The 27,767-nt window shown below is 51.9% G+C and overlaps 1 protein-coding gene across 1 annotated transcript; it reads right to left on the reverse strand.

Annotated features, from left to right (window-relative positions):
* Window positions 1-3,978: 3,978 nt before the first annotated feature.
* Window positions 3,979-26,757, reverse strand: ANO8 (anoctamin 8). The gene is made up of 18 exons (XM_072601313.1): window positions 26,481-26,757; window positions 17,694-17,804; window positions 17,351-17,483; window positions 16,710-16,848; window positions 16,477-16,573; window positions 14,767-14,883; window positions 14,192-14,319; window positions 13,541-13,702; window positions 12,819-12,971; window positions 12,299-12,425; window positions 11,569-11,624; window positions 10,959-11,033; window positions 9,162-9,980; window positions 8,194-8,385; window positions 7,729-7,860; window positions 7,344-7,454; window positions 6,087-6,726; window positions 3,979-4,787 (listed from the first exon to the last, which is right to left on the reverse strand). Exons 1-18 carry the CDS (start codon window positions 26,590-26,592, stop codon window positions 4,414-4,416), a joined length of 3,678 nt encoding a protein of 1,225 aa, XP_072457414.1. The 5' UTR covers window positions 26,593-26,757; the 3' UTR covers window positions 3,979-4,413.
* Window positions 26,758-27,767: the final 1,010 nt, after the last annotated feature.

Here is a 27,767-nt window from a genome sequence, read left to right on the forward strand (position 1 = left end):
GTTCTCTGGCTGTTTCCTGGGATCTCAGCCCTTGAGGGAGGTATCTCCTCTGACTCTGTGTCTGCCCCTCAGGAGGCTTCTCTCTGAGTCACTTGGTACTTGAAAAGTTTCTGAGCAGGGATTCTTGGGGCTCCGTTAAATCCCAGCTCGGCTTCAGGATGGGGTCGATGTAGTGTGTGCTGGCCGTTTGGGAACTGAGGGGCCTTGTTCTCTACCTGCAGCCAAAGCTTTCCATGGAGTGGATTGGCCAGCCTTTGAGTCCCCTGGGCAGCCTCAGCCTGGCCCATTACCATGTGTTCAGTCAAAACTACCTTGCTATAGGGGCTGAAGGGGCTGCTGTACTAGGTGATCCTCCTCCCTCTCCGCTCTTCCTCCCTCAGTTTTAGAATGATGGAACTGACGTCAATGAAATCATCAAGTCTCATCATCTTCCCTTTACAGCTTGGGCAGCTGAGACTCAGAGCAAGGCACTTGTCTGTTTGCTCACACACACATAGGATACTACAACAAGAGCCTAGGATTTGAACTCATGTCTTCTGACTCTTGATGCCATGATCTTACTACTCTGCTTGGTGATGGGTAAATTTAGGACCAGAAAGGCACTTGGCAAACCTCTTGTTCAACTCATTTCCCCTTAGTTGTGGGCTTGGGGACAGACAACCTGCTTGGCTATAAAGGGAACTGGGGGAAGAAAAACCCTCATGCATATGCTCCAAGATTGTTTCTCCGCTAGAAGGCCTTTTGAGCGCTCTCATCTGAGCAGTTCTCATAAGAGTGATCTCCTATTTCTGTTAAGGCTTTGAAGTCTGCAGAGCCTTCTGTGCAGCAGCTCTGTTGGGGAATGGAGAGGGAGTGGAAGTCTTGTCTTCCAAGACAATGTTTCTGTCTTACAGTTGAGCAAACTGAGGCCCAGAGAGCTGAGGTGATTTGCCTAAGTTCATGCAGGAAGTGTCACAGCCAAGATTTAAGCCCGGTGTCCTGCCTCTGAATCCATTGCTCCTCTCCCTGGGTGCTAGTGCCACCATTATCACCCCTCGTGAAGAGAGGCTTGGCGAGATTAGCTTGGCCCAGTGTCCTCCCTGGACACAAGCTCCACATCAACACACAGTTGGGGAGTTCAGCTGGTAAAAGAGGCCATGCCTTACAGATGGCCCCACTTTTTATTTTGTGTGCCTTATTTGGCTCTCTGTCAGGAGTTAAGGATTGCTCCTAGTTAGGGGACTGGGGGAGAGACAAGGGAAGGAGTCTTGGGCACTTGAATTATGGCTGGATCCAGATGCTCCAAAGTCTGTGTGGGACCAAGCAGACCTGAACCTGTTTGTCTTTGTCCTTTCCATACTGATGTGAGCCAAACCTTTTCAAAGTTAAATAGGAGAACTTTTATTTAGCCAGTCCCAGGAGGTGGTGGCAGGGTGGGTTGTGATATAATATACCCTGGTTTTGAAAGCTGACAATGAGTGGGAGAGGGAGATGGCTAGATGGAGGTGAGGAAAGGCTGAGAGGGAGAGATGCCACCTGGACAAGCAAGGGCTCTTCTTGTGTTCCCAGTGACTGGTCTCTTAAGAGGCCTCTGTCTGGGCTCCTGACCTGGCTGCTTCCTGGGCTCAGTCTCCGTAAGGAAAAGGGATATACAAGACTTGGGCATTCCTAGGTACTGTGTGGTGCAGAATGTAATGTGGCATTACTCTCAAGGGCCTATGTATTCAGATACTAGAGCTGCACTAGGTCTTAGAGATCACCTTTCTAATCCCTTAATTTTATAAATGGGGAAACAGGGACCCAGGGAAGGCAGGAGACTTGTTTTAGGTTCCATAGGAAACCACTGCTGGGGTCCAGGCCCCTTTCCATAGTGCCACCACTGCTTCCAGAGAAGGGACTGTCCCTGGCTCCCCACTGGGGTACTATCTAGCCTTCTTCTTGAAAAGAAGGTTGGGGAGGTTAGTTGTGGGTAGGGATTGGTCCCCAGTATAACCCTTAATGGCAGAAAATGAGTTTCTGATGGGCCAGAAGCAGATTCCTCCTTGCTGCCTTCACTGGGTTATTTTTCCCTAGACCACAGGCTGGACCCCACCAAGATAACAAGCTTTATTCAATCCCTGTGGATCTCTGTGGGGTTCTGTGGCCTGGAAGTTTCTCAGGGAAGCTTTGGGTATCCTGGAACAGACTTGACTGGCTGCTGAAATCTCCCAGGATAGTAGGTTTTCATATAATATTCTCCAGGTCTTTTAATGGCTTTCAGGAAAGGCAGCTCATGTCAAGGCTGGGGGGCCCATAGAACACAATGTCAGAGCTGGGAGGAGGGGGGCCCTTAGAACAGAGAATGTCAGAACTGGGGTACCCATAGAACACAATGGCAGAACTGGGGCACCCTTAGAACGCTGAAAGGTTGGGGTGTGGGGCGGGAGACTTCCCATTCGTCTGCCATTGCCTGAATTCAGCATTCCCTCTCTTCACCTCTGTGCCTTGGTATAGATTCACCCTGCACACCTGGAATACCTTTTGCTTCCTCCCAGGCTCTCCTCAGCTGTCTCTCCTCTCCCCTGCTCACCCCAGCCCCAGTGGTGAGGGCCCTCTCCATCCTCACCATAGCTTGTATTTCCTGTGCCAATGTTCTGTTCCCCTAGGAGAATGTAAGTTGTTGAGGACCGGAGCTGCTTTTTGCTATCTTGGTTGTATCCCCAATGGCACTGTACCTTGCACATAGGGATAACATAGGCAATAAATGTTTGTTGAATTAAAGTGAACGGAGAACTTCCAAACTGGAAAGGACGTTTGTATATCTGTACAAATTCCACTTGATAGAATATACCTTTGGGGTTGGATTTTCTCTTCGTCTCCAATGCCTCACACCATAGGAGGTACTTAATGTACACTGAGGCTGGTTTTTTGTTTACCCTTCCTACCTCCCTCTCTGGCTGCCTTGGCTCCCAGCTGCTGCCGCCACCCTGGGAGGGGTGGAGCACTCAATGTTCCTCTCCTGCCTGGTCTGAGTTTGTCTTTTTATAATTTGAGGAGGCCCAGATTCCAGCAGGGGATTCAGCTTCCTGCTGGGGAGAGGGAATGCTGGGGCCTCCAGTTTCCTTCTGTGGCAGCAGTCGGTCACACTGAAGGCCACCCTGCTATGGCTTTACCTACTCGGGTGACGCCCAGTCCTGCACTTGGAAGTGACTGCTACATTCCCAACTGTCCCAGCCTCTGACTCAATGCTCAGCTTGCCCTGATGGGGAAACTCGCCACTTCCCAGGGCATCCTGGTCCAGTGTCAGAGCTCAGATGGTTAGGAGTTTTGCTCGGTGTAACTTCTCCCTTTTTTTGCATTTGGAGGCTAATAGACAATAGAGATAGTTTCTTCCTTTGTCCTCCCCAAAAACAGGGTAGGCTGGCTTTAGGGTGGAGAAAGGCAAGGAGAAGACTCTTGAGTCCTGCAGCTCTGGGTGTGGACCTTCTCCCCCAGGATATCCCATTCCCACCCTAATGCCCACATAGCAGAAATGCGATTCCTCTATTGCTCCCCCATGGAGAGTTCCAGGATCTTGGGCTTGGGGCCATCCTACCCTCCAGGTTCACCAGGGCCCAAAGGCCAGAAAGAAGAAGCAGGCCAGGGCCAAAAGAAATCAGATGATGAGGGAAGGGAGCTACTTTATGGATAGAAATAGGAAGCTCTTGTCCAGTCATTCAGGCTGGGTCTTATAACCCTGGCTCCATCGGTGAGGGAGGAGGCCTAGGTCATAGTCCATGGGTTGGGCCTGTTTTCTGAGCAGACTCCCTGGTTCCAAACCCTTAGGTCTGAGCCATGAAGAAATGCCAGCCTTTGGAGGCGGCAGTGTTGTCAGAAGTTTGGGTTTGTCCATGACTGGATGTGGAGGTTGGGATGAGATGTTCCTGGTCTGAGGGCCCCAACCTGGGTGTTAAAGGAAGGGAGGCCAGCCTCACGGTGCACCAAGTCTTCATTCCCCTTAGCATTTTCCTACCAGACAGGTTTGTTGAAATATATTTTTATTGCATTTCTGCAAAGTTTACAAAAATATGACAAAATAAATTAAGAAGAAATCAAAATAATCCCCGTTAGGTATTTCCTTTCGGATTGAAAGAAAGAAGACGGCAAAAAACTTGCCTTTTCCTCTTCACCTCTGTTCAGTGGCCAACCCTCAGAGCCCTAGGGAGTGACTGGGGAGTAAACATACTGGGACTGGTGGATCCTGACCCCCCAGTCCACTTGCCAGGCTAGGCTGGCTTTCACCAAACCAGACATCTTAACCCACTCCACTCCCTCCGCTGGCCTGGAGAGGACAGGCCATCAGCAGTCATGCTCAGCCTCAGCTCCTTGCATTTAATAACTGATATTGCATATGTGAATGAAGGAAAGCTCAGGACTCCAGGAGTAGAGGGCAGAGTGGAAATGAAGTGGGGTTGGCTAGTGCCACCCAGCTGGCCAGCAGATGGCTTGGGGGCTGGGACTAGGGCTGGGGCTGGGGCTTTCATCTGGGGGCAGAGGGCAGGGTCCTGGGAGTGGGGAGCTGGAGAAGCTGGCATCACCCTGAGCAGGGGGTGCAGGGAGTGGGGCAGGGACCCAGGCGGGGCTCCCCGGGGCCCGGGCACAGGGTGGGCACTCAGCTCCATGGCCCTCTCTAGTGGCACTCCCCTCACCCCCACAACTCCAGGGGCCCTCCCATTGCCAGCAGCCTGTGGGCGGGGGCGTATTGGGTGACGGTGGGCAGGAGCAGCGTGGTGGTGCAGGGCTCCGGCGGTGGGCACGGGAGGGAACACCAGAAGCTGGCTGCGCTGTCCCTGCGGAAGGGGAGAGGGGGGCAGTTCCAGCGCAGTGCCCTTGGGGGCTAGACCAAGAGGACTGGGGCCTGGCTGGCACTGCCCCTGCTTCACACTGGCTTCAGACAGGCTTTCAAGCCTTTGAGCTGCCCCTGGGCACCGTGGCATTCCCCAGTTTCGGGTCAGGAGTGGAGTGTCCTTAGAGGATTCCCCCGGTTTCCATTTCTCAGCTACTTATCTCCTCCATGAACCAGAAAGAGTCTAGTCTGATCCCACCCCGACCCAGCACTGCCCACAGCCCTGTGCCCCCATATTGGCACCAAGCACAGAGCAGCTGGGCCAGGGTGGGTTTGGGGCCTGCCCTTACTCCCAAGGAAGGCTTTATTGCTTCTAGACAATGGCTCAGGGGGAGAGGGATGGCAGGGGAAAACTTGTCGGGTCCAGCCCATGCCTCTAAGCTCCTAACTGCCCCCCCCCCCCCCCCCCCCCCCAGATTGGGGGAACGAGCTGGGAGGAGGGAAGGTTCCTCAGTCTCTTGCTGCAGACCTGATGCCCACTTCTCACTTGGGAGTGGTGGTGTCTAATGTGAAAATCGCCCTCTTCTGGTCACCCAAGGAAAGAAGGGGTCCTAAGGAGCTGAGTCCCTATGTTCCTGCCCATGACCTGGCTGGGCTGAGCTTATCTGGTATGTCTTTGCCTGGGACTGTGGCTGTGGTCTCTGCCCCATGGAGAGGACTGTCCCTTTGGGGCTGATCCTTGTTGAGGACAGGGACCTAGCCCCCCATCTCAGCTCTTGGGTCTAAATACTGGTTGTGAACTGACTGGCCACTCCCAAACCATCCCCTTCTCCCTGATTAAGGTCTCCTCCCAGAGGACAGGTCCCTGGGCCAGCCCAGCTAAGAAGCTGGGGGCACTGGGGTTTGCATAGAGGCAGGGGGGAGGGAAGGCCATGGAGATGGGCAGGTCGGCCATGCGGGGTGGCCCGTCCTAGGAGGGCAGGGCAGGAAATGGGGAGGGGGTGCTATCCCGGCCACCCCTGTTTGTCTCTTTGAGAGTTTCTAGCACAGAGACTGAGTAAAAACGGAAAGATGAGGCAGTAAGTGCCTTTGTCCCTCCTGGGGGGCCCTGGGTAAAAGGAGCTGTCCATGCCCAAGGGGACCCTTTCATCTCCAGGGGTCAAATGCAGAGGGTGGGGAACCTATGGCTTTTCCCCTCCCCAGCCAGACCCCATATATCCTTGCATCTGCCCCTCAATCCTCTTCTAACTGGGACCCAGGTATCCCCTAGGTCCCCACCCCACCCCAAGTTAAAGCTTATGACCTGAGCCTTCGTCCTCTGCACGGGCTTCTGGCTCCTCCCCAGCGGCCTCATCTGGCAGCCCAGGACGCTGGGCCTTGCTGGGAGCGCTGTCGGGTCGCACCTGCCCCCCGCCTGCCCCATTAGATGCAGTGGATGCGGACTCTGCCCGGCCCCCGAAGGGGAAGAGCTTGCCAGCGTGGAAAGGCTTGGGAGGCGAGTGGCTTCGCTCTTGGTCTCTCTTGGCTTCCGGCGACTTGAGAAACTTAAAGCTGAGAAAGGCAGGCAGGCGGTTTTCTCCCGTGGGGGAGGGTGCCTGCGGCTGCCGGGTAGCTGGGCCGGCACCCCCTGCGGAGGAGGATGATGAAGAGGATGAGGACAGAAACTTCCCTTGCAAGGGGATCATGTGCTTGAGTTTCATGACATTGTTGGGGGCGAGCAGGGAGCCTGGCCTCTTGGGCCTATCTGGGCCAGGCCCACCCTTGGCCTTGGCAGGCGCCTTCTCAGGGGCCAGATCCGGACCGCTGCCCTCAGCCCGGCCTTCCTCACGCCCAGCCTCACGTTCCCGTCGTGCGTGGTGCTCCGCGTGTCTTTGCCTTTCTTCCTCCTCGCGCCTTCTACGCTGCTGCTGCTGGTAGTGGTGCTGCGCCTGGCGCTCATGTTTCTAGGGACAACCAGAGGTATGGGCAGGAGTCAGGGGACACAGCGGACGTAGTGGGGCCAGGGGAGAGGAGGGATGGGGTGGGAAATGAGATGATGCTCTTGGGAAGCCAGGCATCAGGAAGACAAGTGTAAGAGAAAAGCAATTGGAGGTCAAGGGAGCAGAATTGGAAGGTATGAAGCATTAGGAGAGAAGGAGGCATCCATGGGACAGGATTGGGAAAGCTGAGGAATTGAGTGGATGTCCAATGGGGGGTAGGGGGGAGCTGATGAGAGAGCCAGGTGTTGGAGGGAGACTCACAGTTAGGAGGTGGGAGATGAGAAATTGGGGGTCAGTAGATGAAACTGAGAGGGTGATCAGAGAATAGGAGAGTGGGAACAGGGTCCTCAGGAATGAGGATGGTGAATTGGAGAGGTCTGGGAGGGGAGGGGTGAATCCCTCAGGCCCCAACTGCAAGGAGAGCTAATTCTGGGCCAAGGCACGAATCGTGGTCCTGAATGAGATGGGGTGTCTTACTCTGGAGGGTGAGAAGAGGAAGGATTGGAGTGGGGGTGGAATACAGGACCTCCCAGAGGCATCAGACAAGGGACAGAAAGGACCAAAGCTGTAGATAGTCTCACCTTAAAGGCCTCTCGCCGCTGGTGTTCCAGCTTGGCCATCTCCTCAGCTACCCAGGCAGGGATGTCAGGGATGGCTGCCTGGATGAGGTACTTCAGAAACAGGGCAAAGTGCTATGACCGGGGGGAGAAGAGACAGAGTCGTGAGCGGAGAGGAGTCTCTGTGTGATCCAGGGCTCTCCCCAACACAAAGATGGGCCTGAGCCTCTCAGTGCTGTACAGAAACAAAGTTGACCTGGGATGGACTGGGAGGGGAATGGATGCTATGAGCCAGAGAAGACCCACAGAACTGGGGGGCTGCCCTCTCCCCCAACCCATATATCCAGGGATGGTGTCAGCACTGCCCATAGCCTACCACCCTCAGAAGCCAGGACTAGCCAGTTTGTACCTCCAGCACTACTACGGAGATAATGGCAGCCTCTGGGCTCAGCCATGGAAAGAGGCGCTGAAGTTGTCCACACTGACCAATCAGGTAGCAGTTCACCACAATGGCCAGGATGCCCATGGCCTCCATCACTTTCTGCAGGGTCAAGGGGATGGGGACAAGTGTCAACCCAGGCAGGATGGGATTCCCAGATCAGTCAGGGCTGGCCTGAACCCTTCCTCCCCATCCTACTGACTGACCCATTCTCCTGTGTCCTCTCTGGGTCCCATGTCTGTCGGCAAGTTCCCACATTTCAGTCAATCCCCATCCCCACAGTCCTTCCAATTCCTCTGAACCTTCATCTCCTTCAAGACCACCTTACCCCCCCCCCCCCCCCTGAATTCTCATCCCCCTCACTAAGCTCCTTGACCAGGCCTGCTATGGAGGTCCTTCCAGGTCCTCACTGCAGGCTTTGCCCATGTGTATCACCTGCCACTGCCCGATGCTGTCAACACGCTGTCCAAATGGTCGCTGGAGGCCCGTGCATAGCTTGAAGGCATCGCTGCGTATCTCAATGAGGTTGTTGATCAGGGCACAGAGGGCAGCCAGGGGGAAGGCTGAGGAGAAGAGTACCACGTAGCCAAACTGTACAAACATCTCCTGGTAGTCTTGGAAAGGGTCCTGGGGAGAGGGGGTGGGTTAACAGGCAGTCAACACAGACCCTGGTGCTTCTGCTCCCTTCCTGCTTGGCACACTGCGCTGCCTGGTAGGGCAGAACAGCGTCCATGAAGAACACAGAAAACCGAATGTCAGCACAAGGGTAGGGGTGTGTGGGAGGAGTGTGTGTGTATGTGGCAGGGTGGGGGGAGTGAGTGTGGGGGGGTGGGGGGGGCACGGGAAGGGGTGGGCTGGATATCCTTTGTTTTGGTTGTTCATTTGTTTCAGTCCAGTCCAACTTTTTGTGACCCCATTTCAAGTTTTCTTGGCAGAGATACTGGAGTGGTTGGCCATTTCCTTCCTTAACTCATTTTACAGATAAGGAAACTGAGGCAAACAAGGTAAAGTGACTTGCTCAGGGCCATACAGCTAATAAGTATCTGATGCCACATTTGAACTCAGGGCTGACCCCAGGCCTGGCAATCTTTCCTCTGTGCATCTTTAGAGATTATCTAGCTCTCCCTTTACAAAGGAGACGAGTCAGAGAAGGTCAGGGATTTGCCCAAGCTCACAGAGCAAATATGTGTCAGAACCAGCTACGTCTGTCCTTCAGCCCAGGATCATCCCAGCTGACACCCAGCTCCCTGTCCCTTCGCTTTTCCTCTAACTGATGATATTACCCTCTCAGAAAGCCCTCAACTCTTCCTGCTCGGTCCTGGTTAGCTCCCTCAGGGGTCAGGGGCTCTCCCTGCCAAGGGGCTGTCTGAAAGTCAGGGGCAGGCCGCTTCCATAGGACTCACTTCGTATTTTTTCATGCAGCTTTCCAACTCAGCCTGGGTCAGCTGGGGGGAATAATCTTCCTCAGGTGGGTCGATCCAGGATGTGCGGTTGTGCTTTCGACGTTTGTCCTCCCCAGGGCCTGAGGCCTCAGCCTCATCATCCCCAGCACCCTGGTCTCGGCCCTCCCCACCAGGCCGTTCCCCATGAGGGCCCCCAGGAGCATCTAGGGGCTCCCTGCCAGGACTGTCCGAAGGTTCCTCAGCATCCTCTTCATCCTCACACAAGGCAAACACAGCCGCAGGGTCCAGGCCCTTGTCCACCATGGTTGGGCTACCCTCTTCTAGGAAGTTCTCAGGACCTGTTGGGCCTGCTCGTCGCTGCTGCCCCGCCCGCTCGGCAAAGCTCACCTTCCTTAGCTTTAGGCCGCAGTCCAGAAGGCTTTCTTCCTCATCATCATCCTCATCATCATCCTCCTCATCATCTTCTTCCTCCTCCTCTCCACCCCCACCCCCACCCGCCTCTTCCCCCCCCTCTCCAGCCCGCCTCCGCCGCTCTTCCTCCTCCTCCTCGGGGACCCCACAGCCTCCATTGAGGCATTTCCGGCCCCCACCACCACTGCCCTCCTGGGCCCTAGGCTCAGGCGGCCCCACCAGTGGCTCCCGGGGCCGGGCCTCTGGGAGCAGAGGCCTGTGAGTGAGTAGCTGCAGGAAAGTCTTGGAGAATTCCCAGAGGGTGCGGGCACTCAGGTCCCCGCTGGTCAGCCTGCGGTACAGGTGCGGCTGTAGTACCTCCCGGATATTCTGCAGGAACTGACGGGTGATAAGTAGGGTGGCTAACATCTGGGGGAGAAAGTGGCAGTGTTGGGAGGGGATAGGGGAAGGAGGAGAGGTTGGGGGGCAGGGGGGAAGGCAGCACCCAAGGAGGGAACCTAGCACAGCTCACTGGTGTGACGAGGCACAATGGTCCACCTATCCAGTCATCAGGCTTACCCTCCCTTAATTCCCTATGTGACTCAAGCCAAATTATTTTCCCCGTTTTCTGAGCCTCAGCTTCCCCAAACATATGTTGGAGTAGATGATCTCTGTGGTATCTCTGAGCTCGACAGTCTGGGTTCTAAGGGGCTCCTGCTTTCCCTGGAAGTGTCAAATGAAAACATGGCTTAGGAAACCCAGCTGATGCCCTCCCTCCTTTACCCCAGGGCCTGCGCTTCTGTGTAGCCAAGCCCGAGGCACTGGGTCAGTAGTTCAGTCTCCCCACTCCGTGCTCCCTCCTCCTAGTGCCTAACTCCCAACCCCAGTCCCATCACCAGCCTTGCTGGCCACACCCTCCACATGACCCCACCTACGCCAGCCTGTACTCTGGCCTTGGCCAGAGCCAGGAGGCCCTGGAAGGAGAAGAGGAGAAGCTGGAGACGGAGGGCAGCGAAGGGGACGACAGCCGCACGGAGCTGGCGCTCCAGGCTTTGGGAGAGAGAGAGGATGAGCAGGAGCTGTGGAGGGACGGACAGAGGGACAGGACGGATGGCAGGACAGACAGAGAAACAGACACAGAAACAGGCAGAGAGGAGAGGAGGGGCTCAGGAAGTCACTGGGAGAGGGGGAGATGGAAGGGATGAAGGGGATGAAAGACTGGAGTAGGTGTGGCTGCGAGGTGGATCATGGGCTTGCCCTGGCTCCCTTGTTCCATCTGCCAGAGAGAGGTTGGGGGAGGGGTTGAGGGCCCGGGGTAGGGTGGGGAGAAGAACCAGGATTTGGAGCCCAAGTGGGAGCCACAACACCCAAAGTTCAGGCCAACATCATGGGGGTTGATTCTCTTACCTCCTTCAGCCTCTCCATGTCCTTGAGGTAGAAACCGATGTAGAAAAGACTCAGGTACGAATTTACAAACTGGAACTGGGGTGGAAGGTGGGGAGGAGAAGGGGGCTGGGCTGAGTCTGGGGAGCCCTGGACTTTGAGGGAAGCAAGGACATCCCATTCCAGCCAAGCCAACCTCAACAAGCGTGAGGCTCGCTCCCTTCTTTCCTTAGTCTAGAACATCCTCCCCAGTTTCCCTACTCCTCAAAACCCTAGCCATCCTTCTGGGCCCACCTCCTCCAGTAAGTCCTCTCTGACTGTCTTTCTCTGGCCAGGAGAAACTGAACCTTGGATTTAAGTGGCCAACTCTTCTTCCCCTCTCCCATGTCCCCCACTGTGTAGCAGGCCTGATCAGAACAGGAGGAGGGACCAAACCTTTGCTTGAGATGGGGGCCCAAAGACATAACCTAACAAGGTATCTAGGCACTGGAGGTCTGTGCACGGTCCAATTTGGAGGCAGTGATTGGCTCAGCTGTTTATGTGGGAACTGAGAGTTGTGGGTCAGAAAGCCCAATTTTGGAATCCTCAGGGCTGGAGCATGGCCTCAGTGGCACAGACAAAGCTCCTCACTCACCAAGACAATCTTGACGATGAGGTGTTTCTCATAGGCACTCTGTAGACGGTAGTTCTCTGCCAAAGGGAGAGGAGTGAGGTGGAGCAGAATTGCCAGGGCTGGGGGAGTTGGGGCCTTGGATGGTCCCCAGAGGGACATATGCCCCCCCAATTAATACAGTCAGAGGTCAGGTAGTTGAACTGTGGGAACTGCCAAAAGCAGTGAGGGGGATATTTGCTATTTTGCCACTGAGAGACTACCTGTAAGCTGTAGCTAAAAGAAACCCAGAGTCTCAGGGCTAACCTTCCCAAACTGGCTAGGAACTGCCCATTGCCTGGATATGGAGGCAAAGTTTAGACCTCTGTGAAACCAAGCAATGAGATTCTGGAGGCTCAGTATTTAATGGGTGGCTCTTCCTGGCATCTCTGTGCCCTCTGCTTTGTATGTGTTCTTGGTAAAGTCTTACGTGAGCTGCTTGAGGTTTTAAGCACAGAAAACTCTATAAAGGCCTGGACAGTGACCACTTTGGGTCACAAGGTTAGCAGAAGGCACATCCTCAGTGCTCTTCCCTAATCTTTGCAACTGACTAGGCTCAGAGGACTCTGAAGCCCATAAAGAAAAGCAATCAACATTTCCAGCAACCACCCTTCCCCACCTCTCCCACCCTCCAGTTATCTAAGGGGCAGGGTGGGAATCTCCTCCCTGAGGCCTGAAGTTTAGTCTCTGGGCAGGGGTAGGGTCCCTTGCATACCCATGTCATTAAGCCAATAGGCAAGCTTCTTGTAGGCCTCGGCACAGGCACTGACCAAGAGGGCCAGGCCAATCTTGGGCAGGAAGCGGACAAGGCGTGGCAGCCCCTTCACACTGAGCACCAGCTCCTGCCAGGCAGGGAATAGAGGGGTCAGGCCAGGACTAAGGGCGGGGTGAGGTGAGGCACAGGCTGTTTGCGGCTGGGATCCTAAACTTTGCCTGAAGTTGGCATCAGGGCTCTGCCTGGGCCAAAGACTCAGCCTGAGACTGGAGATGTGGATTCAGGCTGGGACGAGGCTCAGGGCTCAGTTTGGAACTATGATCCTAGACTTGGCCTGGGGTTGGAGCCAGGACTCTGCCCTGGGCTTACAGTCCTAGAGTCAGCCTGGGGTTGGGGTCCCTGATGCAGTTTAGGGCTGGGGTCAGCATTTAGCCTGGAGTTGGAATCAGGGATTTGCCTGGGGCAGAGGTGGGTCCCTGGTTCCTGGTCTTGGGGAAGGGGAGGCGGAAAGGCATCTCACCTGCAGTTGGAAGCAGCCAAGCATGAGTAGGAAACCTCCGATGAGACAGGTGGCACACACTGGCAGACTGACCAGCAGCTGGAAGAGGAGCCGCTTCCAGGGTGGGTAGTAAAACTCCTCAGCATTGGTCACAGGACTGATGCGCCGCACACCCTGTAGAGGGAGGCAATGTTGAGACCAGCACTGGTCCCCCTGCTCAGGTACCTTCTATAGCTCCCAAGGGCACCCTTGTTCTGAAGGAGAAAGTCAGCAGACTCTGCTATCCAGCCTTAACCCTTCCCTATACCCCAGCCTTAAAGGACCAGAGGATTTAGAATCAGAAGATACCTTCAGGTCTATCTTAGAGATAAGCTACTTCATTTTACACTAAGAATCTGGGTCCCAGGGAGGGAATGACTCCTGCCTCTCCAACCACACTATATTGGATGAGTCTTGGTCCTAATATGGACCCCTGGAATGCCATCCTGCCCACCTCCATCATTTCCTCCAGGTAGCTTCCCTCCTGCTCCCATCCCCTGTGCTTTGCCCTTGGTGTTGAGTCAGCATCATGCACACTCTCCTCCCAGTGACCATGAGATCTAATTTCCAGTGTCCCCACCCAGCCCACTAAGGGCAAGGCAGGACTTGCCCCCATTCCCTCACATACCCAGGATGGGGTCCAGTCCTCAAGGGAGACTTGTGATCCTGAGAGAATGGGGATGGAGGGAGGGTGAGCTACTCACCCTGAACTGGGGCCGGGGCTCCTCAATGGCTTCTCCAGGGGTGTCCAAAGTCCCCCACTTATAGGCAAACTCAGCCCCACGGCGTTTCCACTCCTCCAGAAACAGTGTAGACCAGATCACATTGAAGATGGCAAAGATTACACAGCAGATGTCCCGGCTGGTCTGGGGGAATCCAGAGGGACAATGGAAGGAAAAGGACAGAGCAGGGCCATCCCAGCCCTAGCAACTTCTATCTCTAATTTCAGAGACAATCAATTCATCAATAAACATTTATTAAGTGCCTACTCTGTGCCAGATGCTGTGCCAAGCCAAAGAGTGAATCTTCCTCCCATGCCCTACCCCCATGTGTTCACCCTATATCGCCCCTCTCCCATCATCTTTCTGTAATAACCCAACCCTAGGCTCCCTGGATCTCTGTCCCCCTTGACTTCCTGCATTGTCCCATGGCCCAAGTCTCCCCACATCTTCCAAGGTGTGGACAAGTCTCCTTGGGTGTTTCCAAATCTCCCCAAGTCTCACTGAGTCTTAGTTCTCCCCATCCCCAAAGCATCGTATCTCTCTTGGGACCTGTGTCTCCAGATCTCCCTGGCTTCTGGGTAAATCTCCCCAGGTGTATCCTGGGACATCCATGTTTTCCCAGGGCAGGCTCACCTGGTCAGCCTCAGTGAAGGTATAGAGCACAGAGCCAAACACAGCTGGGTACACCATGGCAGAGGTATAGAAACCCAGCCAGGCAAAATACATAGCAATCTTCACTCCAAAGTAGTCACAAATCTCATCTGGGATGGAGAGAAGCAGGCTTTTGGCCTGGGGCCAGATGATAAGGCCTAAGACATTCCCTCCTCCCCAGGATCTCCTTTTGGGACTAGAGGAAGGGGCTACTCTTGAACAGTAGAGAGGGCTCTATCTGAATGGAGGGCGGGATAGGGAGAGGAATACAGCTGAACAAAAAAGAGGAGGGGCTACATCTGTGCACTGGAAGGAAAAACCTGCTTATGGTATGAGAAGAATTGAGATTAGTGCCTCTTAATTCCTTGCTGAAGCCCAGGACATCTCCCCCTTCTCAGTGGTCTCCTCTGGGCTACTTCTGGGCAAGGAGAGATGGTTAAAGCTAACTGGCGACATGTCCAAATGCAACAAATAGGGGTGGGGCCATACTTTCTTCTAAATGGATGGAGAAGGCAGAGACCACAGAGGGAAGGGGAGAGTCCAAGACCCCACCTTACCTAGGGGCTGATTCTCACATACAGCCTGCACCCAGGATTTCATAAGCCGGTTAAGAATCCTCTGCTCATGTACAGGGAACACCTGCTGGATGATCCCACGGGCAGCCAACTCTGGGACTGGGGAAGGAGGAACAGAGGCTTGTCAGGGTTGGGAGGTCCCTGAACTCAAATCTAGTCCTTGACAGCCATACCTCAATTACCAATTTTAAGAATGACCTTGGTGAAGTCCCCCCTTTGCCCTGGGCCCTATTTTCTGGTTTTCTAAATGGGGACAATAGTCCTTTCCTCTCTGTATGATGGTGAGGATAAAGAGAAGGGAAAGGAAAAGAAGGGGTGGGCTCTCTGAGTCCTATAGAGCCTGCCCCTTTGTTGGCAGATTGAGTCATCCCCAAATAACCATGATCCAAACTGTGGCTTTGGCTGAGGCATCCCCATAATCTCAATGAATCTGCCTGCCCCTCAGACATTGCCCCATGTCATTCAAGGTTCCCTCCAGAGGATACAGCTTTCCTTTTCCTCGGTCAGCACCACAGACAGCGACAAACGGAAGTACAGACCACGTTGCCCCAATTGCCTTTGCAAGACCCATAATTTTCAACCTACAAACACAATTTACGTCTCTCCAACCCATTTCACAAGCCTAGAGACACTCTGGGAGAACAAGATTTTCAGAGTTCTGCCTCAAAATAGGTATGCATGCATTATGAGGTTGCATGTGTGGCTTTTCAATCAAGAAACCTGAGTTCAAATTTCTTTTTTCTGTTTACTATGTATCTATGGGACACTTAATGTGCCCAAACCTCAGTTTCCTCATCTATAAAATGAAAGGACTGGAGATGTTTCTGAAGACTCCTTCCTGCTCTGACATTCTAAGTCCTAAGGGTTTTCCCAGCTCGAAATCCTACAATTTTTGACCTATTTTTGCGTATATGGGTTTGCACTTATGTGTGGGTGGGACCTGAAATAATTTTTACAATGAGAAATATAGGCTTTTGGGTACTTTTCAGAGACACTCACCCACGTGCTTTAAAGAAAAGGGGGAGTGACAGAGGTATAGAAAAGAGACAGAAACCAACAGAATGTCGCTGCCGCTCCCAGTCCTGTCTAAGCCCTATATTATTGTTATCGTGGCTATATTTATTATTGTTAAATTATGTTGATTGTCGATATAATTATGTTACTAGAATACTTTCAGCAATTAATGATAATTCTGATCAGAGCACTAATTATTCATTAGTGGTTGCTATAATTATGGTATATAATAATAATTTTGCACCAGGCATTTTCCCAGTTATAATACCTGGTAAGGGAGGTACAGATGAGCAAACTGAGGAGAGGAGAGGATAGAAATCAGAAGAGAATCCAGGTCTTCTGATTCAACGCTGGGCTCTTTCTCTTGCCCCTCTGCTGCCTCTCTAGGGCAACCCCAAAATTTCTAAGGGTTCCCTGTAACGTCCCTCTATTAGGGAGGGCTTCTCTCTACACCCCGCTCCTGACCCTCTTGCTCCTTTGCAGTTTCTCTAAACCCAGATCTTACTATAAACCGGCATTAGGTAGTTCTCATTGGCTCCTCCCCACCACACCTGCCCCACAGGGGCTGATTGGGCTCTCTTGGCCCCGCCCCTGCGACCCCACCTCTCCAGAGGGGTCACTGATTGGCTGGGCGGCTCTTGACCACGCCCCCAGACCCATCTCCCCTAGCTCACTCACTGATGGGCTGGTCCTCCAGAAAGCGTACGTTGTGCAGCGCCTCCCCGGCCTTGGCCCGCAGGTTCTCCAGCCAGAAGCGGATGATGCTCTGCCGCTCCTGCGGGGGAAAGACGGGAGGATGGAGGGCTTTTGGGTCCTCATCAGGGTTGTCAGCGGAGGGAGGGGAAGGGAAGCCCTCTCCCCTATCCCCCCCACACCCCACGCTGGGTGTGGGGCTGGAGGGTCCGGCGCACCTGGGAGGTGAAGAAGCGGAGCTCGCTCTCCACGTTCTCGTAGATGAAATCCTCCTCGCACGAGAAGCCCCTGGTGCCGCCGCCGAACTCGGCCTTCACGGCCTTCCGCAGCCCCAGCTCATCAGCCCCACGGAGCAGGCTGGGGAAGGGGTGGGGTCAGGGCAGGTGGCGGACAGAGACCAAGTGGGGCTCCAATCCGCACCCTGATGTTTCCTCCCCCAACGGAGCTAGTCTTTGAGGGGCTGAGGTTTGGAGGAGAGAATGGAGGGACCCAGGGCTAGAGGGTAGTGCATGAGGAGGGAACCCACAGCTGGGGCGGGGGGTGGGTTAATGGAGAGGGAATCCAGAGTTGGTGGTGGAAAGATGCACGGGGATCAGTCCCACAGTTGGGGGTCCCATTCCCACAGTTGGGGGTCCCAGAGGTGCAGGGAGTAGGAGAGAGATCTGGGATCCCAGAGCTGGGGGAGGGGGAATTCACAAGGAGGGAGACCAGAACTAGGGGAAAAGATACATGGAGAGGGAGTCCAGAGCTGGGGAGGGGGCAAAGCTTCAAGAAAGGAGAGAGGGATGGAGGGGGAAGCTGGGCTCTCCCTTCAGCAGGGGTGGGGTGGGGTACTTGGGGGCCCAGAGCCTGAACATGCCTCTCATAGGTGGCCGTCAGAAAGAAGCCATAGGTCCTCGTGTGCCGATGGTGCCGGACTTGCACTATGAGTTCAGGGATACCCACACGGATATGATTCAGAAGCCACAGGAGGGTGTGGTCATCTGTTGTATCTGAGGGCGGGGTAAGGAAGCAGATTGAGTTCCTGGTTCAAGGGCAATGTGGTGATTGTCTCTTGGAGAGTCTTTGAGCCTCGGTTCTACCCACTTCCCCAATACTGCAGGGTCCAGGCCCCTGCTCTCCCTCCCTGAGGAATCAGGCCTTCCCAGAAGTTAGATAGAGGGATAGGAGAAGGATACAGGACAAGTGTAGGTTTAGGATACCTGGGAAGGTCATGAGGACATCACAGTTCTCCGTGGGCACCGTCTTCATCCATGATTTGTGGGACATGATATATCGTCCTGCCTGTAGCAACCGCTTCCCAAAGAGCTTGTCTGGGGAAAGAGAAAGAAAAGGATCACTAGGGCCAAGGACTATGGGCAGAACACTGGGCATGGAGACAGGAAACCTGGGTTCAGATCTTGTTCTGGCCTTTGTAATCCTGGGCAAGTCAATCTTCCTCTTTCTGAGTTTTAATTTGCTTTTCTGTAAAATGGAGATAATGATCATTGAACATCAAGCTCTCTGGACCTTGGGGAGGACAAGAGTGTGATGGGAGCAGGAGAAGCACTAACTCTGGGTTCAAATCTTGCCTCTGATTTGAAAGGTCAATCACTTTATTGTGCTTATCCTCAGTCCTCCTCATTTGTAAAAAATGAGGTGGCTTCTGACATCCCTTCCAGCCTTAGAGCTATGATCCAACATCTTGTTGGATGAGTCATGTCTGACTCTTCGTGACCCTTTTTGGGGGTTTTAGTGGCAAAGATAAGCCCATGGAGCAGTCTGATGTTTCCTTTGCCAGCTCATTTTACAGATGAGAAAATAGGATGAAGTGACTTGCCCAGGGTCATACAGGCAGTAAGTGAGGCTGCATTTGAACATAGGTCTTTCTAACTCCAGGCCCATCACTCTATCCACTGTACCACCTAACTGCCCTCCTACTTAACTGTGAAGTGTTAGAAGAATAAAAAAGTGAACTCCTACTAAAAATGAACCTCTGCTATTTACAAAGTGGTATCTTTTAAAGAACATTTGACCTGAAGTCAAGAGACTTATATTTGAATTCTGCCATTGATATAGAAAGAGTTAGAGCTAGAGTTCTGTCACCTTGGGCAAGTTCCCTAACATCTCTAAGCCTCAGTTTCTTTATCTGTAAAATTAGTGTTAATAATAAAAGGATAAAAAATAAAAATAGAATTAGTGGGTTTGACCAATAGCCAGTAGATTCTACATGTTCTAGACTCTAGAACATCCCTTCCACCTCTAATTCCATGGTCCTGTGTTCCCAGGTTTATTAAAATTTAGATTACTTAGTTCGATTGTTTCTGTCTGTTGCTTATCTGGTCTGTTCCACTAATCTACATTTTTTAAAAAACCAGTACCAAGTTGCTTTGAGGATCACTGCTTTCTAATAGTTTGATTGCTATGTTTTGTTCATTATTTTCTTTGATTTCTAGACCTAGTTTTGTAAACTTCTTCAAACTGTCTCCCATTCCTCCATTCTCTATTTTCAAGGAGGGCACTGCCATCTTTCCAGTCTCCTGGGTTCACAACACTGTGGCACTACCTTTTATTTTTTATTCTCTCTTGCCTCCTTTCCCCAAAAGTCAATCAAGTTCCAAGTAATGTTAATTAAAATTGAACCCTTCCCTGGAACATCTCTTACATCTATACCACCCCCACCCCTTTAGATGGCCACCAGTCTAGTTCAAGCTTTCATCACCTCTTGTCTGGACTATTGCAATAGCCTCCTAATTGGATCCCCTGCCTTCCTCCTCCCCCTTCTCCAATCCATCCACACAGATAATGATATTCCCAAAGCACAGATCTGACCATGTCATTCCCCTATCTTAAGAAGGTCTGATGATTTCCTCTTGCCTTTAAGATCAAAGACTAACTTTTGCATTTGGAATTTAATGCCCTTCATCATCTGGTTCCAGCCTACTTTTCCAGACATACTGCACATTATTTCCCTTCATGTACTCTCTGTTCCAGCCAAACTGGCCTACTTGCTGTTACCAGCATCTCACTGCCAAAGTGATCTTCTTCAAGCACAAATCTGATGTCACTTCCCCTATTCAATATTAACTCCAATGGCTCCCTACTACCTCTAGGATCAGTTAGAAACACCTCCTTTTGGTTTTTAAAGACCTTCAAAAGTTGGTCCCAATCTATCTTTTCAGTCTTGTTATACATTTTTCGCCTTCCTACACTGTACTGTATGGGCCTTCTGTTTCTCAAAGTGGTCCATCTCCCACCTCTGTGCCTTTTACCGACTCTTTGCAATATCTGAAATGCCAGTTCTCCTCACTTCTTGCAAGATGAAACTTGAATACCACATTCTGCACAAAGCCTTTCCTGATCTCACCAAGCTAGGGTCCTCTCTCCCAAAATAAATGTCAGTATTTATTTTGCATATACGATATTTATTCTATGTATTTTATATATATATACACATACTTATATTCATATGTGTTTCCCCTAAAAGGATGCAAATTCCTTGAGAGCAGGGATTATTGCATTTTTTTTTTAGTATTTGTATAACCAGTGCAGTAATAATCTATCACTTTAAGGTTTGCAAAGCATTCCACAAATATTACCTCATTTTATCTTCACAACAACCCAGCAAGGTAGGTACTATTATTATCCTCATTTTACGAAACAGAAAACTAAGACAGACAGAAGTTAAGTGACTTACCCAAAGTCACACATCTAGTAAGACCAGATTTTAATTCAATACTTCCTGACTCTAGGTCCAGCTTGATATCCACTATACCTTCTAGATACCTTACAGTGCCTTTCATGTAGCAGATATTTAATAAATAATCATGGAATGAACTTTACAGTAAAATATTCCTCTCACAGCAACCCTGTATAGTAGACAGTACAAAGATTATCATATCCATTTAACAAAGACTCAGGAACATGCCCATAGTCACACACATAAGAAGTGCTAAGACCAGAAAACGGACCCAAACTTCCACTCTGATCACTTTCCACTTAACCATAATTACCCCTTCAAGAATATTTCGCACCACCAAAATACACCAGATATTTTTTTTTTAGTCTGGCCTATGATTGTCACGGTTTGGAGATTTCCTCCACTAATACAAATTGTAATAAGCTTGCAACATTCTAGGATCTTAAATCTAGAGTAAGAAGAGGTTTCTAAGATCCAAGTCCTTTATTTTACAGATGAGGAAAGCGAGTCCCAGTAATGCATCTTGGCCAAGGTTACAAGGTAGTAAGTAGTATAGAGTCAGGATTTGAACCCATGCCCTCTGACTCCAAATTCAGGGCTCTTTTCATTGCCTTGAATTACCTCTTGGGAGCTCTGAGAGTTTAATAGCTTGTCCTCCGTCACACAGCTCTTCTCTATTCACTACACCACACTGCCTCTCTATGAAAAATAGCTTATTACATTATAAACAAAGGCAGATAAAATTATGTCACAGACTTATGTCAATATAGTATCCAAGTTCATTGATTGTAATAAACGGTAATTGGCAAAACTGGAAACTGACATAGTATTCTTGGGGGATCTACTCTGGGCTTACAGGGAGAGGCTGTTTGAGAATTTGTTGGAAACTATTTTTTGTGTCCAAATGAAATGTGTCAATGATAATTAAAATAAAACCTGTTCTTGCAGACAGTAAAAAGAGATATTTTTTAAAAGTTTAAATGGAAATAAAAGTGAAAAAAATTATCAACCTATAATGGTGTGAGATGGCTGAAATTTCCCCACCTTGTCACAGGGATTCTACTGAGGATCACTGGATTCTAGATTTAGAGCTGGGAAAGACCTTGGAGGTTATCTAATTAAACCATATTATTTTACAGATGAGGAAACTGAGGCCCAGAGGGGGAAATCATTTGCCCAAAGTAGTAAAGAGCAGAAGGGGCAGGATTTGAACTCAAGTCTTTTGATTCAATTCCAAGGCTTTTCCTAATATACTATATTTACTGGGAGAAGGGGGAGGGAAATGGTGAGATTGGTCTCATTGGTCCCTAGATCAGGAGTGGACAAGTGCGGCCCTTTGACTGAATCCAAACTTCACAGAACAAATCCCCTTAATAAAAGGATTTGTTCTGTAAAACTTGGATTCAATCAAAAGGCCGCACTTGAGGACCTAAAGGGCCACATATGGACTTGAGGCTGCAGGTTCCCCACCCGTCCTCTAGATGCTCTGTGGGGAGGGGGAGTGTCACCATGGGGTGACTGAGGAGGTTAACTAAGCATCCCTTACCACAAGCTTGTATGTATTGCCCTGGGAGGCTGGGGAGAAGGCACAGAGGGGCTAAGGCTCTGCCAGTCCACCCACACCCAAACTAATACCCCTTAGGAGTCATACTTTTCAGGACTAGTTCCTTCAACTCATCTCACCTTCCTCCCTTCACCCCAATTCTCCTCCCTAGTTCACTGCTCCCACACCTCCAGGATTGACCAGCTAACCGTCCTGGAGCCCCTGCCTGGGCTGCCACAAGCCTCAGCCTCCCAAAACTGCCAGCAACCAGGCCCGGAAGCCTAAAGGGGGATAAGGAAGAGGGAGCTTGTCTCTATGGAGACGGGAAAGCCCCAGTAATGAGGAGATTAGGACCGGATCCTAGTTCAATGACAAATCCCCCAACTTACACCAAAATGACTTCAAGCCAGGGCTGGGAAACCAGACTCCCAAGTCTTCTGTACAGGGACCTTGCTTGGCTCTGTTCCCCCACCCCCACCCCAAACTGACTCAAGGGTTTCCGGTTCTCCCTAGCTCTGTGTGGGTATGTCTCTGTGTGTGTGCACGTGTGTCTAACTTAACCCCTGAAGTTCCTGAGCAGGCAGGCTCCCCTGGGTCATGTAGCTAAAGGAAGATTTTGGTTTTCCTAAATCTGAGGGGCAATACCTTAAGGCCCCCTCTCACATATCCAGATATTCTCATATCCACCAAAGGGACCACAGGTCATTCCAGGGCGGTAGCTGAAGTTTTGGTCTGAACCTGGCAAAGGCTCAGACTTTCTGACCTTAGACCAGAAGATTTAAAAAGTAGAAGAGATCTTAGGAAGCATTAAGTCTAGCCACCTTACTTAACAGATGGAAAAACTGAGGTCCACAGAGAGAAAGTGATTTATTTGCTCAAGATCAGATGGAGATTAGCCAAGATGTGACCTCAGCTGCCCTGACATCAAATCTAACTCTTTTTCCACTATCCTGTACTTTAAGCACCCTAGCCTGGAGACAAAGGCAATCAGTCTCTTTCCCCAAGCCAATAGGACTGGCACTATCAGCACCCATGCTCCCTGGCACAGCCTGAGCTCTTGTAAGGGGAGGCCAAGCAGGACAAAGCAGGGGCAGGGAATGATGCAGCCATCTAGCCAGAGTGGGAAAGAAAGGCAGGCCTGTTTGAGGACCAGGATGCCTAGACAATTAGGACCTGGGGATATCTGCGTGTGGGGACACATGTGGGCAGACTACTTTACACACTGCCAAGGCTAGTCAAATCAGAATTGTGAATGTGAGTTATCTGTGGAAATCACCAAGAGTCAGTGCTGGACGGAACCTTAGAACATTAAGGAAAATATGTTGAAGCTAGAAAGGACTGTAGAATAAAGGGGCATAGAATGTCAGCCAAAAAAAAAGAGCTGAGAACATAGATTCTCAGAGCTAAGAACATAGAACGTCAGAGTCCTTAGCACAGAGAATACAATGTCAGTGTTGGAAGGTTCATTCTTTTCCTTTTTTGTATTGTATTTTGAATCGTGCAAGTAGTTTTAAAGATTAAAATGGAGACAGCACATGCCAGAAGCTAAGCTCACACCCAAGAGTTCAAACATTAATACAACAGGCACATTTCTATCACTTTACAGAAGATTCTGAATGTTCGCATTATCCTTGTGAGAAAGTAAAGAAGAAAACCAAACAGGAAGCAAAATCCTTCTGAAAGGACTGAAGGACCAGACGGCCTTTTGGAGAGAATAGGCAGAAAAGTAGAAAGATCAGGAAAAAGTGAAGGAATCACTCCTTAACCTCAAGGGATCAAATGGAATAATTACTAGGCAGTCACTACTCTTACTTAAAATCCAAGGAATATAAACTCTAGAAGTAAGGATAATTCCATTTGGATGCCCTGTGATATGTGATGAATAGACAAATTTTAAGAGTTAAAAGGGAACTTAGAATATGGAATGTCAGAGCTGGGAGGGCCCTTAGAACACAGAATGTCAGAGCTGGGAGGGATCTAATAGACCATCTGACCCAAACCTCACCCCACTATAAAGATGGGGAAGTTTAGACACCGTTTAACAAGGTATGATTGGGGTTAGGTATAGAATGCAGGACTCCTGAATCCCAGGCAATCCCTGACTCTAACCCTTTCATTTCACTCAGTGTCTGCGTATTCCCAGGTCAGCCTCTCCTCAAGGCCCCTCCTCCTACTCCTGACTGCTCATGGAATGCAAAGTAACTCAAGCAGTCGCCTCAGTTTCCCAGCGCTGGCAGAACATACCCAGAGATATGTATTACAAAGCCAAATGAAAATGGTTTGGGATTATCTGTTCCTTCAGATGAATCTCTAGTTTGGGGCTTCTCCTCCAGACTAGTCATAATGATAGGGCCATTCAAGAGTTGACCATGTTACATAATCTCACAGTTCTGGCCCCAGCGTTTCCATGTATGCTCCTGGGCAAATGCCCAGTGAAACTGCCAAGAATGATTCATCACAGCTGGGAGTGAGGACAGGGGCACATGTGTGTATACTCAGGTACCTGTGGGTGTCTCTAGTGTCTGCAGTCACAGGAGATGTCCGGTTTTACATAAAAAACATCATCGATCCAGGACAGGGCATGTATGTATAGCCACAAACCTGCATGTGTAACTACTTTGTCTGTAGAGTGTAACTAAGGGTCACACAGCCAGGAAGGATCCAAGCTGGATCCCATTTGCAGATCTGGGGAGAATAAGCCTGCTTATCAGAAAAAGTGTAATCAAGTATGAAGGGAGATGGGGGAGGTCACTTATGTATCAAGTTAAATGAGCCCAATTTATTTGATTTTATGTGTGTGGTGATGGGAAAAACTAGGAGCAGCATTGGGCTAGGCCAGGATCAAGAGCCAGCCTTGGCGTCTTGGGTCAATAAGACCTGGGTACAAGCCCTCCCCTGACACAAATAGACCTGGGCAGGTCTCTAAGATTGTAAACTGAAAGACAGTAGCAACTGTTCTGCCTTGGGGTAAGAAGTTTTCATATCAGGAATTCCCTACACTGCTGAAAATCCCACAACTGGGATCCCTCCTCCTCCTTGGTCCAAAAAAGAAGGGAACAGGAATTGAAGGTCCTTTCTCTTCCACCTTTGAGAGGGGTCTAAGTAGGTCCCCCCAAATCCAGTAGTAATTGGGGGGACCTTTCTGATTGGGTTGAAAGTGAACCTGGGCTTATAGAACCAATGGATTCAATCTAGAAAATCTAGATAGTCAATTTCCAAATGGATTATCAAGAGGTCTGAAGCCAAACTCTAGGCCTGGAAAGAGTCAGGAACTAAATTAGGACTAAGGAATTTTAATTAAGGATTAGGTTGGAAACTTTAGGCCCTCTCTAGCCCAGGCCTGGGAAGTTTTGTTTTAGACTGATTGGATTTCAGGCAACAGGGCCTAAGGAGCTAAGGAGACTCAGGTGAAAGTTCAAGGGCCTGGTCCTTCCAACCTCAGGCTGGGGACAAGAGATCAGGGAAGATTTAGCAAGTCTGAAGAATTGAAAGCAAAGGTGGATTCGCTCCAGTGGGAGCTGGTGTCCCCGGAAGCTGACCCACATCACAGGCAGGCTGCAGAATGCATAGCATACCTATATACCTGGGCAGGTAACATAGGTGCAGATCTGGGCCAGGGCTATGTATACATTCCTGGGCCTGTGGGCTGCCGCCCAAATACACATGTGAGTAACCTGGTCAGGTGCCAGTAGGTGTGTGCCAGCCACCTTTAGAATCGCTCTGAAGGAGCTGTCCAGGATGCTTCATCTGTTTTATGACAGTCCAGCCTTGGGGCACAGAACCCCCCCCACCCTCCATCCACATACATAGTGTCTGTGGCACATAACACATAGCTGTGTTCCCAGGAGTGGTGACAGGCTATCCTGATACATTCCCATCTACTACCCAAGGCTCCCTGAGTCTGGGGCCAGGGGAATGACTCCGGGCTCAGACTTGGGTCATTATCTTAGTTATTATTTGGGTCTAGGTCCAGGTTTAGGGTCAGAGACTCAGTGATCTGGGTTTGGGGGCTTGTTTTGGTGTCAGAGGTAATATGGGGCCAGGGCTGAGTTTGGATCTGGACTCCAGGGATTCATTTGGGGTCAAGAAACAGAGGGAAAGAGACCACTGTGTAAGAAAGGCTTTAACTGGTGACCTTGGCCTCATTAGACCCCAGTTCTGTTGGGTGACAGCAGCCCGAGGTGAGTGGGGAAGGAGTGAGGGAGTCCAGCAAAGCCAGGAGGGTTTGGGGCTCACAGGCCTAGGGGAAACCAGAGGCTACAGCAGCCTGGCCCAGAGGCTGCACTTCTGAGACGGCTTCCTCAGCCCTGCCGGTGTCCCACCTGGCTTTGGGAGGAGGCCGCCAAGACTGCCTGGTCCACAGGCAGAGCCCCCCACTCCCCTCATCAGGGCCCCCTGAAGGCCCCTCACCTTGATCTGAGGTCACTGGGACTGCGGAGCAGGATGGGAGCTGGGACTCAGAGTAAGGGGGCTCTGGGGCCCTTCTGCCAGTGTCCCACTTAGAGGAAGGGGCAGGAGCTGGCCTGCACATCTACCGGGCAGCGGGGACTGACGGGGAGGCTAGGGTGGCCGCCCCGCACTGCCCGGCCCTTAGAGTGCCCGGAACCTCGCATGCCCCCAGCCCAGCCCACTGCAGCCGGCCTGCCCAGGGTGGGGGGGCGTCCGCAGCGCTGCGGTGCCCCGGGCCGCCCCGCCCCGCCCCTCCCCTAGCAGCCCCGGCCCCAGCTCCCGCCCCGCCCGATCCGCTCAGTCCCGCGGCCGCCTTACCCAGGACTCCGGCCCCCGCCGCCGCCGCCGCGGGCTCGCCCTCCGGGGGGGGCCGCTTGCCGCGCTCGCCCTCCGCCGTGCCGCCGGCCCCGGGCCCGGCAGTGTCGGGCATGGTGGCGGCGGGCGGTCCGGAGAGGGAGGGCTCAGGGGCCGCGGGGGGCGCAGCCCAGCCGGGGCGGCCGCAGGGGCATGGGGCCGGAGCCGCCGCCGGGGCTAGCGGAAGACAAAGGAAGGAGCCGCCGCTGCCGGAGCCGCTGGAGCCGCCGCCGCCGCCGCCAGAGCCGCGCGATCCTGGGGGGGCCCGTCCCCGCCCCAGCGCCCAGCCGGCCGCGCCCCCCGCCGCTGATTGGCCGCCTCGGGCAGGGCTGGGCGGGGGACCGAGCGGGCCAGCCCCGGAGCTGTGGAGGTACCTGCGGCCCCAAGCACCCCCAGCGCCCCTGAAACTGACCAGCCCGCGACTGGAGTGGCCTCAATGCCCTGGGGGGTGAATTCAAGCTCGGCCTGCTTTGGGGACCTGGCTGGGCCCTGCACAGACCGGGATCAATGTGGCCACAACCCTGGCCTGGAAGTGGACGGGAGTTGGGGAAACAGGGCCCTTCGCCCATTGGACCGGTGGGACCCATCTAAAGGGCCCAGAAATGTACGTGTGTGTGTGTGTGTGTGTGTGTGTCTGTGTGTCTGTGTGTGTGTGTGTGTCTGTGTGTGTGTGTGTGTGTGTGTGTGTGTGTGTGTGTGTGAGCGCGTGTATGTGTGTTGAGAGATGGAGTGGAAGCAGAGGGCTGGACCTAATGCACTCCTGGGATCCAATCCCACCCTTGGGTTCTGATAATCTTCTTTTGGCAGGTGGGGGAGGGGGGCGGTTCCTACTAGTCAGAGAGAATGGCGAAGAGAATGGGATGAGACAGATAGATGAGCAGACAGGCCAGGGGGAAACAAGGCAGATAGTTAGGAAAAGAGATGGACAGGTAGACTGTAAGACAGACAGAAGATTGGGAAGCAAGGAGAAGGATGGGAGGGCAGAGAGACAGACAGACATGTGGATAAGAGATGGGAGACAGATGGACTGGAAGGCAGGAATCCCAGAGAGGCAGACAGAGGGGCAACGAGCCAGCCAGCCTGGGTAGATGAGCCAGGTTTAGGTGGATTCAGGGTGTCTACTATCTCTTCTCTCCTTGCCCCCACTCCAACACCACCCTTACAATCTGACTTTCTTGTCATTCCACTGAAACTGTTCTCTCCAAAGATATTAATCTCTTAGTTCCTGAATCCAATGACCTTTTCTCCATC

This window comes from Notamacropus eugenii, chromosome 4 (genome assembly GCF_028372415.1).
Source record: "Notamacropus eugenii isolate mMacEug1 chromosome 4, mMacEug1.pri_v2, whole genome shotgun sequence".
Taxonomy (NCBI): domain Eukaryota; kingdom Metazoa; phylum Chordata; class Mammalia; order Diprotodontia; family Macropodidae; genus Notamacropus; species Notamacropus eugenii.

Coding starts and splice junctions, on each gene's coding strand:
- ANO8 (XM_072601313.1), bottom strand. CDS start 26,592: ATGCCCGACACTGCCGGGCCCGGGGCCGGCGGCACGGCGGAGGGCGAG. Junction 17,805..26,480: donor GGCGGGGGCCGGAGTCCTGG/GTAAGGCGGCCG, acceptor CTCTTTCCCCAG/ACAAGCTCTTTGGGAAGCGG. Junction 16,574..16,709: donor TCCGCTTCTTCACCTCCCAG/GTGCGCCGGACC, acceptor TTTCCCCCGCAG/GAGCGGCAGAGCATCATCCG.